The sequence below is a fragment of the Protomyctophum bolini genome (assembly GCF_963924005.1).
Source record: "Protomyctophum bolini genome assembly, chromosome: 21".
Lineage (NCBI taxonomy): Eukaryota > Metazoa > Chordata > Actinopteri > Myctophiformes > Myctophidae > Protomyctophum > Protomyctophum bolini.
In genome coordinates, this window is record NC_137882.1 from 1029138 (window position 1) to 1041989 (window position 12852).

A 12852-nucleotide genomic window follows, 5' to 3' on the forward strand; every position below is an offset into this window, starting at 1 on the left:
TTTTTGGGGAGTCCAAATACGGATACTTTTTGGGGAGTCCTTGTTCAGAAAACTCTCAGGATTTAGACGACATTTTGTGGAATGCACTTGAGTACAACGTTGAGGTATTTGTGTATAATTTACTTGAGTACAACGTTGAGGTATTTGTGTATAATTTACTTGAGTACAACGTTGAGGTATTTGTGTATAATTTACTTGAGCGATGCCAATACTTTAACGTACTTTAATGTCCACGACATCTCGGATTCAATTGTTGTACATTTTCTTTTATCCACAATGAGTTAATATCACAGACAGACTCTTCACATACCCTATAGAGTATAGAGCATGTCTGAAATAAATGTCAGAGCTGAAATCGACATGTAAATATGAAATAAATGCTTAAACATGTAGCTATAGGTGTAATGTTAGAGTCCACAGAAGACATGTAAATATGAAATAAATGCTTAAACATGTAGCTATAGGTGTAATGTTAGAGAGCACAGAAGACATGTAAATATGAAATACATGCTTACAAATGTAGCTAGGTGTAATGTTAGAGTCCACAGAAGACATGTAAATATGAAATAAATGCTTAAACATGTAGCTATAGGTGTAATGTTAGAGTCCACAGAAGACATGTAAATATGAAATAAATGCTTAAACATGTAGCTAGGTGTAATGTTAGAGTCCACAGAAGACATGTAAATATGAAATAAATGCTTAAACATGTAGCTATAGGTGTAATGTTAGAGACCACAGAAGACATGTAAATATGAAATAAATGCTTAAACATGTAGCTAGGTGTAATGTTAGAGACCACAGAAGACATGCAAATATGAAATAAATGCTTAAACATGTAGCTATAGGTGTAATGTTAGAGACCACAGAAGACATGTAAATATGAAATAAATGCTTAAACATGTAGCTATAGGTGTAATGTTAGAGTCCACAGAAGACATGTAAATATGAAATAAATGCTTAAACATGTAGCTATAGGTGTAATGTTAGAGACCACAGAAGACATGTAAATATGAAATAAATGCTTAAACATGTAGCTATAGGTGTAATGTTAGAGTCCACAGAAGACATGTAAATATGAAATAAATGCTTAAACATGTAGCTATAGGTGTAATGTTAGAGACCACAGAAGACATGTAAATATGAAATAAATATCCCAGGGACCCCCTATTAGAGAAGAATTTCATGGCTCAGTGATTCTCAACCCGTTTCATTTCAAGGACCCCCAGGTTGACATGCATTAGTTCTATGGACCCCCATTTAATGGCACTTCTATCTCTGGGACCCCCAATTTATATTGTTAAAAAAATCAATGTTGGTTTAACTCTGAGAGTGTATAACAAATGGTTTGTTATACACTCTCAGAGTTACAGACCCATAAGGGGTCCATTTGGTGGTTCCTGCATGGGGACCCCCTGGAACTCCCCCAAGGACCCCTGGGGGTCCCCGGACCCCACCTTGGGAACCCCTGCTGTAAACCATTGTTGTGAAAAGGTTGGTTGTTCTGTGATGATGCTGTACGACTTGGAGCGAGCGTGCCTGCCTGCCTGCGTGCGTGCGTGCGTGCGAGCCTAACTGCGTGCGTGCGTGCGTGCGTGCGTGCGTGTCGATTCACACACAATGGTGGGAAACAACCTTCTGTTTGGCACCGCCAGAGCAGTGTTTATTTCGTCGACTTTAACTAACGGCGAAAAATAAATGTTGGTCGACGACCTTTTTCTTCACCGACGAAAACTAAATGAAAACTAAAAGCGATGGCGACTAAAAACTAAGACTAAATATACTGAGAATGTCGTCAACCAAAAGAAAACGTTAGACTCAAATGTCAGGAAGGGACTAGTGGACAAGAGATCCACTAGGAAGGGACTAGTGGACAAGAGATCCACTAGGAAGGGACTAGTGGACAAGAGATCCAGTATATGAGTCATTTTACACTTGTTTTGCATGCTGAAAATAGCCGCTCTAGAAGCTCACAACGCGCGCACGTTGTGAGCTTCTAGAGTGGCTATTTTCAGCCATTAGGACGGCATCAAGGCCTGCCAAAATACATTTTAGTCGACTAAATCAACTGTAGATTTAGTCAACTAAAATATTATGATATAAAACTAAAACTAGACTACTAAAATGTGACTAAATGAACTGTCACACTATAGAGCTATTTAACACCGTTACTGAAACACACTCTATAGCAATGATTACCGTCACAATTGATACAATCACACACCAGACACACTGTAGCGGATTCATTGTTCACACATTAATGTATTGGTCGTTAAAGGCAGAAACTGTGACTTTAAGAGAGTGTAATGCATCATAATACTGAATATTAACGCTTTATTACTAATGCAGGCTGCTAGCAGGACAGACAGACATACAGACAGACAGACAGACAGACAGACAGACAGACAGACAGACAGACAGACAGACAGACAGACAGACAGACAGACAGACAGACAGACAGACAGACAGTGAGAATTATTATGAGATCATATCGATGATATGATATCGGTTATCGGCCAGAACAGCAATGAATTAAATCGCATGTCGATATCTAAATGTTTTGTTGAATTGAACATGGTGGACCCTGTTGTAAACAAACAAAGTGTAATGCTTAATTGGGTCGTCCACTCACAGTTAACAGTCTTTGTGTCGAGTTTGTGCTTGAAATGTTACTGTAACTCTGCAAACTGTTAATCAATACTTCACTCAATCAAACAATCAATCAATCAAAACGACAAGACACGAAAAACACACACACACACACACACACACACACACACACACACACACACGCACACACACGCACACAGAGACACACAGTCGTGCTGTAATCTCATTGGCTGCCCCCCCGCTGTCACTCAGGCCAATCTGAACATCCCGATGGGAGCGCTGCGTCCGGGGGCGGGACATCCTGTCAGGAGGAGAGAGGAGACGGGAGACACAGAGGTTAGTGCACGCACACACACGCACACACACACACACACACACACACACACACACACACACAATTCAATGAGCTTGTTATCAGAATGTTTTTCCGGGTATGGGTTGTGTGTGGAGCTCCGTCCCTAATAATTTCCCCGCGTTGGAAAGGAACAGCATGATGTGTTGTGTCTCCAACCAATCATCTGTCTGTGTCGTATAGGACCGCCCCCAGCCGGCCTCCTCCTCCGACCAATCACCCGAGGAGAAGAAGTCATGTGTTCCGGGCGGGGTGAAGCAGCCCGGGCCCAGCGTGGACCTATCAGAGCTGCAGAACGTCAAGAGCGAGCTGCGATGGGTCACTAAGGAGTAGCAGGCACAAGGTCAGGGGTCACAGGTCAGGGGTCAAAGGCCAGGGGGTCAGGGCAGTGTTGTTTTTTTTAGTCACATTTTAGTCACCCCCGGAATGTTTTAGTGCTGCGGTTTAGTTTAGTTTCAGATTTTAGTCGCGACTAAATCTAACACTTGATTTAGTCGACAAAAATGTGGGTTTTTTTTGGGCCGGGGCCAAAACGATTCCGTCGTAAATGAACTGATTTTTAACCCATTCTGACCTGAGATCAGATTCATACGAGGTTTCCACTGGGCACACACTGGTCTGATGAACCCATTCTGACCTGAGATCAGATTCTAAAAAAATGTCACAGTCGATTTTTCAAAAAATAGCAGACCTACAAGCTCGTAGCGCGCCACTCGGTGGCGCGCTATGAGCTTGTAGATCTGCTATTTTTCAATAGGTAAAGCATAACATGATCCTAACACCAAAATGGGTGCCCGGTCAGAATGGGTTAACAGCCGATCTATAAAAGCTCACAACGCGCCGCACTGCGAGGCGATGCGTTGTAGCGAGCTTGTAGATCTGCTGTTTTCAGCATGCAACCATGAGAGTATAAGGGTTTCAGCCGTCGAGGTCTTAGTATTCATTTAGTTTCCATGTAGTTTTCGTCAGTGAAAAAAAAGGTATAGTCGACGGACATTTTTCGTCACAGTTTTAGTCGACGAAAACAACACTGGGTCAGGGCTGCATGGGTCCGGGGACGACCTCCCAGGGGGTCCTTTGAGGGAGTCCCAGGGGGTCCACCAGCTAAATGCTGTAGTGAGGAACCAAATGGACCCTCATGGGTCTGCAGAACTCTGTTTCCGCCCGTTGGTTCCCAGTGGGAACCGGTTCAGTTCTTCTTGGTTCTTAGTCCATGAGCCAGAGCTCCAACATTGGGACTTTAATTATGAAAATTAAACATACCTATATTAGATTGTTATCACCATGAAACTTCCCCAGTTGAGTACTTACACGAAGACAATGATTTACTCTTTAAAACAAGACCAAATAAACAACTACACGTTAGATACAAGACCAAATAAACAACTACACTTTAGAAACAAGACCAAATAAACAACTACACTTTAGAAACAAGACCAAATAAACAACTACACTTTAGAAACAAGACCAAATAAACAACTACACTTTAGAAACAAGACCAAATAAACAACTACACTTTAGAAACAAGACCAAATAAACAACTACACTTTAGAAACAAGACCAAATAAACAACTACACTTTAGAAACAAGACCAAATAAACAACTACACTTTAGAAACAAGACCAAATAAACAACTACACTTTAGAAACTTAAAACCAGGTTTACTAACATAAACATCAAATCAAATAACACCCTCATCACTGACAAGGTTGATGTAGCCAATCACTTGAACATCTTCTTTACAAACATTGCAACAATGCTGGTTAACAAACTGCCCTCCCACTCTGGGCGTTTTGGTGTAGAGCACATCAAAGGCTTCTACAAAAACCTAGGTGTTTGTAAAGATGATTTTAAAATGACAATGGTAACAACTGAGGAGGTACTTAAGAAACTGAGTGCCCTCCAACCCCACAAGGTCACTGGCCATGACAATATTCCCTCCAAATTTCTCAGAGACTCAGCCATTTCCATAGCTCCAGTCATCACCCACATAGTTAACCTCTCCATCAAACAAGGACAGGTCCCCAGAGATTTTAAACTGGCCAAAGTAACCCCCCTGTACAAAAAAGGGAGTAAATTAGAACCCGGCAACTACCGCCCTATTTCTATTCTAAGCTCCATCTCGAAAGTGATGGAAAAAATAGTCTATGAACAGGTTGAAAAGTATCTTGCCACTAATAAATTGTTGTACGAGTTCCAATCTGGTTTCAGAACATCCCACTCCACTGACACATGCCTTCTCTATTTGAGCGACCACATCAAACACGAGGTGGATGCTGGAAAATACTGCGGCATGGTCATGCTGGACCTCCAAAAGGCTTTTGACACCGTGAACCACTCCATACTGGTTAACAAGCTTAAAGCTATTGGTTTTGATAGCACATCAGTGAGCTGGATGCAATCCTACCTGGAGGGGAGAGAACAGATGGTGGAAGTGAACGGAACACTGTCCCCCCCCCTCCCAGTGAGCTGTGGCGTCCCACAAGGAAGCATACTAGGGCCTTTACTGTTCCTAATATATGTAAACGACATGACTTCAGCTTGTGATTGCAACTTGTTCCTGTTCGCAGACGACTCAGCACTGCTGGTCTCGGACAGGAACAAACTGCAGGTTGAAAAGACCCTCAGCTCTGAACTCGGTAGAATCTGCACCTGGCTCGCTGATAACAAACTATCCTTACACCTGGGAAAAACTGAATCCATTCTCTTCGGATCAAATAGTAATCTCAAAAAGGCAGATGGCTTCTTGGTTAGAGTTGGTGATGATATTATCACACGGAAGGATCAAATTACCTACCTAGGTTCCATCCTGGAGGCCAATCTTTCCGGTGATAAGATGGCCACCAACGTAATCAAAAAAGTCAATCAAAGAACAAGATTCCTCTACAGGATCTCCTCACTGGTCGACAAAAACACCTTGAAGACCTTAACAGGAGCCCTCGTACAAGGTTTCTTTGACTATGCATCCACCTCCTGGTACCACAGCACCTCAAAGGCCCTTAAAACAAGGCTCCAGACCTCCCAAAACAAACTGGTCAGGCTCCTACTTGGCCTCACCCCCCGAACCCACCTCACCCCTGCCCACTTTGACAGGCTGGGATGGCTTAGGGTCGACGACAGAGTACAGCATCTTGCAATGGGTCTGGTCCACAAGATTAGATACACCACCAAGATACCCATGTACCTGTCTAAATACTTCCTTAATGTAAACGAAGTCCACACCCACAACACCAGAGGGAGTGCAACAAACCATGTACAACCCAGATTCGGCACAAACAAGGGACTAAATTCTTTTCGCTCCTATGCGACCAAAATGTGGAACGCCCTACCAACAGTCATTAAGACATGTGAATCCCTTGGCTCCTTCAAAACTGCTCTCAAAGGGCACCTACGGATGGCTGCAATTCGAAACTGGCCTCTGTAAAAGCTGAATTTTTATCTGGATTGTACTATGTTTTTGTATGGACGTGGTGTTGGGTGCCTGCACATATGCACACATGGCATCAACGCATGGTGTTGTGTGCAGGCGCCCTACACTCTGTCTTTGTACTATGGATTGTACTATGTTTTTGTATGGACGTGGTGTTGGGTGTCTGCACATATGCACACATGGCATCAACGCATGGTGTTGTGTGCAGGCGCCCTACACTCTGTCTTTCGTTTTCTTTTCTTTTATCCCCCTGTTCCCCTCACTGTATATATATTTTTTTCCCTTTTCGCTTCCTATATGATGAATTCCTGTTCTGTTCTTTAACTACATAGAAGTGTCTATTTGTTTGTCTCTAAATGTTTTGATGAATTGAACAATGTGGACCCTGTTGTAAACAAGTGTAAGGCTTAATTGGGTCGTCCACTCACAGTTAACAGTCTTTGTATTGAGTTTGTGCTTGAAATGTACTGTAATTCTGCAAACTGTTAATAAAGATTTCAATCAATCAATCAAGAAACAAGACCCCAAATAAACAACTACACTTTAGAAACAATACCAAATAAACAACTACACTTTAGAAACAAGACCAAATAAACAACTACACTTTAGAAACAAGACCCCAAATAAACAACTACACTTTAGAAACAATACCAAATAAACAACTACACTTTAGAAACAAGACCAAATAAACAACTACACTTTAGAAACAAGACCAAATAAACAACTACACTTTAGAAACAAGACCAAATAAACACTACACTTTAGAAACAAGACCCCAAATAAACAACTACACTTCAGAAACAAGACCAAATAAACAACTACACTTTAGAAACAAGACCAAATAAACAACTACACTTTAGAAACAAGACCAAATAAACAACTACACTTTAGAAACAAGACCAAATAAACAACTACTCAGTGACGTCATGTTGTAGTTTTAGTAAAAACAGAGAGATGTGTTTTGGGGTGAGCGGTGAGTCTCTCACCACCGCGGCTCAGTGACGTCATGTTGTAGTTTTAGTAAAAACAGAGAGATGTGTTTTGGGGTGAGCGGTGAGTCTCTTACCACCGCGGCTCAGTGACGTCATGTTGTAGTTCTAGTAAAAACAGAGAGGTGTGTTTTGGGTGAGCGGTGAGTCTCGTACCACCGCGGCTCACCGGCTCAGTGACGTGACTGAGTGGTGGTACGAGACTCACCGCTCACCCAAACACCTCTTCATCGAAAACTGGACTATTGTTTATTAGGCCTTTATAAACCTCACTGTGTTTCTGTCTCTCTCTGTCATTCCCTACAGGACCCCGACCCGACCCCCCCCCCCCCCCCCATGGAACCCGATCCAGACAGAAACAGCTTCACACACACACACACACACACACACACACACACACACACACACACACACACACACACACACAGAGAGACTTGCCCGTTTATTGAAAACATGGAAGTGAAAACGATCCATCAACCGACATCAAACCAGTGATTCTCAACCAGGGGTCCCAGAGGGGGTTCCCGGTGGTCCGGGGACCACCAGGGGTCCCAGAGGGGGTTCCCGGTGGTCCGGGGACCACCTGGAAGATCTGCTATTTTTCAATAGCTAAAGCACGACATGATGCTAACACCAAAATGGGTTCCCGTTCAGAATGGGTTAAAAGCCTAAACTTCTCCTAATGTATCATTTAGCCAATGACTTTGTAAGAAAAAGTAGCTCAAAGTTATGACTAAAACCTCTTGTGATGCGTGGATTTCTAACGATAGATTACTAACGATAATGATAGATTTATAACGATAGATTTATAACGATAGATTTATGACGATAACGATGTATTTATAATGATAGATTTATAACGATAGATTTATGACGATAGATTCATAACGATAACGATGTATTTATAATGATAGAGCTGTATGTTATAGAGAAGGTTTCATGGTTCTTGTTTGAGTTGAATTGTTGAAACGACTAGTTTTTATTTTATTTTCTTTACTTTGTGTGGAAAATGTCTCTCTTTTCTTCTTTTCTTTTCAAAGACACAATGCTTTATGGTTCTGCAAAACAATTCATCAATAAATCATAAATGTTGGTTTAATAAACAGAGTGGTATTAAAATTAATCTTTTAAAGTATATATTCAGTGCTTTAACACTGCGCAAAAACCATGGAATACGGATGTGTATAATTACAGGAAACTCCCGTTAAACTTTCCCACAAACTACGGTAAACTCCCGAATTGTACCATCACACCTGTATGTTACCGTATATTAACTGTATATTACCGTATATTAACTGTATGTTACCGTATATTAACTGTATATTACCGTATATTAACTGTATATATGCTGCTAAACTTGAGGTTTACGGGCAAAATACAGTGTCCATAATAGCCTGTTAATTCCTCTTTTCACGCAGTGTTATGCCCTCAAAATTTTAGAGTGGATATTTTAGAGTAAAAAAAATCCACTTGGTGTGTGTGTGCGTGCGTGTGTGTGTGTGTGTGTGTGTGTGTGCGTGCGTGTGTGTGTGTGCGTGTGTGTGTGTGTGTGTGTGTGTGTGTGTGTGTGTGCGTGCTGCATTGCTGGTGCTATTTGAAGACAGAGATAATGCAGACAGTCTGAGCTCTGAATCCATCCTATTCATAAGGGAGTTAGTCTGTCTGTCATCTGTATGTCTGTGTCGCACACGCACACACACACACACACACACGCACGCACGCACGCACGCGCACACACACACACACACACACACACACACACACACACACACACACACACACACACACACGACAGCTGCGGCTATGTTTATCGCCATCGGGTCATAGTGTAATTATATGGAGAGAGAGAGAGAAAAAAAAGAATGATTTTGTCTCCCCAATGTCTTCCCAGTGTCCCCCCCAGTGTCCCCCCAGTGCCTCCCCAGAGCCCCCCAGTGCCTCCCCAGTGTCCCCCCAGTGTCCCCCCCAGTGCCTCCCCAGTGCCCCCCAGTGCCTCCCCAGTGTCCCCCCAGTGTCCCCCCCAGTGTCCCCCCAGTGTCCCCCCCAGTGCCTCCCCAGTGTCCACCCCAGTGCCTCCCCAGTGTCCACCCCAGTGTCCCCCCCAGTGTCCCCCCAGTGCCTCCCCAGAGCCTCCCCAGTGCCCCCCAGTGCCTCCCCAGTGTCCCCCCAGTGTCCCCCCCATTGACTCCCCAGTGTCCCCCCCAGTGCCTCCCCAGTGTCCCCCCAGTGCCTCCCCAATGTCTTCCCAGTGTCCACCCCAGTGTCCCCCCAGTGTCCCCCCAGTGCCTCCCCAATGTCTTCCCAGTGTCCCCCCCAGTGCCTCCCCAATGTCTGCCCATTGTCCCCCCAGTGCCTCCCCAGTGCGTCCCCAGAGCCTCCCCAGTGCCCCCCAAGTGCCTCCCCAGTGTCCCCCCCAGTGTCCCCCCAGTGCCTCCCCAATGTCTTCCCAGTGTCCCCCCAGTGCCTCCCCAGTGCCTCCCCAATGTCTGCCCAGTGTCCCCCCAGTGCCTCCCCAGTGCCTGCCCAGTGTCCCCCCAGTGCCTCCCCAGTGCCTCTCCAATGTCTGCCCAGTGTCCCCCCAGTGCCTCCCCAGTGCCTCCCCAATGTCTGCCCAGTGTCACGAGCTTGTAGATCTGCAATATATATATATATATATATATATATATATATATATATATATATATATATATATATATATTTATTTATTTTAATCGTGAAAATGTGGCGCAAATCTTTGAATATATATATTCTTTCGGAGCAAACGTTTTTAACTCAAATATTATTATTTTTAGAATCGTCCTCAGTCATGAATGGGTTAAAACCCACAGAATATAATATAAGCATTTAAATAGAATTATTATAATTTTATAAATATATATATATAGATATATCATGTTGTAAATAACAAAGTTTTTAGAAACAGAACGCTTCATACAATGTTGTGACGCATGCTGTCCTCTCAACACCAGGCTTACAGCGCCCTCGGCTGGTGGTCGGAGGACAGGACACCAGCTGAAGTCAAGGCTGTATATTAAAACTATTCATCTCTGTCAATTTACAATTTAGGCATTTATCAGACGCTCTTAATCCACTCTGACCTGAGATCAGATTCATACGAAGGTTTCCACTGGACACACACTGGTCTGATTAACCCATTCTGACCTGAGATCAGATTCTAAAAAAATGTCAGTCGTTCTTCGATCTTTCAAAAATAGCAGACCTACAAGCTCGTAGCGCGCCACTCGGTGGCACGCTATGAGCTTGTAGATCTGCTATTTTTCAATAGCTAAAGCATAACATGATGCTAACACGAAATGGGTTCCCGTTCAGAATGGGTTAATCCAGAGCGACTTACATTAAGCAAGAACAAAAAAGCATGGGAATACATCACATAAAAGCATTCATCATGACACATGCGTAAGCTAAGAAAGTAACAGAATATCTATATAATGAAACTATACATATAAACTATACATCTATACTACTATGCTATACATATGTACTATGACGTGCTATGACTACATGCAATGCACTTATGCTGTTTACATAACATGCTATAAGTCTGTATCAAATGCTATCTAAGTCTACATAATTGCTATCTAAGGGGGTATAGGGTAAGTGCTATGGGCCATGATGGAGTCTGAAAAGGTGGGTTTTCAGACTATACGGTGGAAGATTGGGAGTGATGCTGCAGTTCTGACTGCGATGGGAAGTGCATTCCACAGTTGTGGAGCCAGAAGGGAGAAGAGTTTGGGACGTGCGGAGCGTTGTTGCCCCGGCGTTTGTCACTCATCAATCAAAGATGTGTGACCATATATGGTCTGTCACATATGTACGGATGGAGCTCGTTATTGTTTATTGATAGCGAGGCCCTTGTCGATCAGGCTTATCGAGCTTTTCATATTATTTTTTGTGGAAAGACGGGAGACGATACGTTCCGAACAGAACCGGTATCTTTTACTATAAAGGCCTTCAACTACAGTACTTTAACCCATTCTGACCTGAGATCAGATTCATACGAGGTTTCCACTGGGACACACACACTAGATCTGATTAACCCATTCTGACCTGAGATCAGATTCATACGAGGTTTCCACTGGGACACACACACTAGATCTGATTAACCCATTCTGACCTGAGATCAGATTCATACAAGGTTTCCACTGGTCACACACTAGGTCTGATTAACCCATTCTGACCTGAGATCAGATTCTAAAAATGTCAGTCGTTCTTCGATTTAAAAGAAAATAGCAGATCTACAAAGCTCGTAGCGCGCCACTCGGTGGCTTTGTAGAGCTTGTAGATCTGCTATTTTTCAATAGCTAAAGCATAACATAATGCTGACACCAAAAGGGGTTCCCGCCCAGAATGGGTTAATAACAGACGGAATATTGACCTTTTTACCAATACAATAATAAAGAAACTGTTAAATGGTTAATTATGTGTATCGTCACTTTTCTAAGTGTAATGTATAGTTTCCCATGGGCAGTGTAACGGACCCCCGGGATGGTGAGACTTTTATTGTGAAAGGGGTTCCTGCCATGTTGTTGGGTCTCACGGACCTTCATTTGACTCGTTTCCTGTCCGAACTTCAGGAGCACACGACGGATGGGCACTGAGTAGTAAACAGAGCCACGAGATAGAAAACCCATTGGACTAAACCAAATTATAAAACATGCAGCAAAGGGAAAACTATCTGACACATTGGAAAGAAGCAACACAAAAGCAGAGTAAACTAGAATGCTGTCTGGCCCTAAACAGAGAATACACAGTGGCAGAATACCTGAGCACCGTGACCGACCCAAAACAAAGACAAATCTTAACTAGGTACAGACTCAGTGAGCACAGTCTCGCGATGGAGAAAGGCCGTCATAGGCAGACCTGTATCCCGAGAGAAGACAGACTAATATGCACCCACTGCACACAAAATGAAGTGGAAACCGAGCTACACTTCCAAACCATCTGTCCATTGTACCAAGACATCAGAGACACATACTTCCCACAGATTACAACCACACACGGAGATTTTGAAAACATGACCAATGACAAAAAACTCCCATATCTGCTGGGCGAAGTACAACAATGTGCAAACACAGCAGCAAGATTTGTGAGCTGCTGTGATAGGAGAAGGATATCAAACGGAACACAACCACCCTAAAGACTAATCATTGTGTATATTCCTGCACTATATACCTGCATCGAGTGACCTTGGTATACATAGAAGTTGATCTATTGAAGATTCTGACCTTCAAAGTACATAATTTTTGTTTTGATTGTATTGCTGTATTGTTGTATTGTTCTTTCTGCTTTGGCAATGTAAACGTATGTTTTCTCATGCCAATAAAGCCCTTTGAATTGAATTGAATTGAGTAGGTTGATGAAGTTCACCTGCTGTGCTGTCGACACCCAGCAGATGGTGCTGCAGATAGCAGGAGTAGACAATACTCACAACACAAAATATATCCAAAAGT

General features: G+C 43.0%; 1 protein-coding gene across 1 annotated transcript in view; it reads left to right on the forward strand.

Moving 5' to 3' along the window:
* The window catches only part of smpx (small muscle protein X-linked), a gene marked incomplete at its 5' end in the record, with an annotated part of 16449 nt that extends 7965 nt beyond the window's left edge, over window positions 1-8484 (forward strand). Inside the window, 3 exons of the mRNA XM_080793256.1 lie at window positions 2863-2946; window positions 3146-3305; window positions 7688-8484. Of these exons, the coding sequence (XP_080649382.1) occupies window positions 2863-2946; window positions 3146-3295 (234 nt within the window). The 3' untranslated portion in view covers window positions 3296-3305; window positions 7688-8484. The remainder of the gene's footprint in view (window positions 1-2862; window positions 2947-3145; window positions 3306-7687) is intronic.
* Window positions 8485-12852: the final 4368 nt, after the last annotated feature.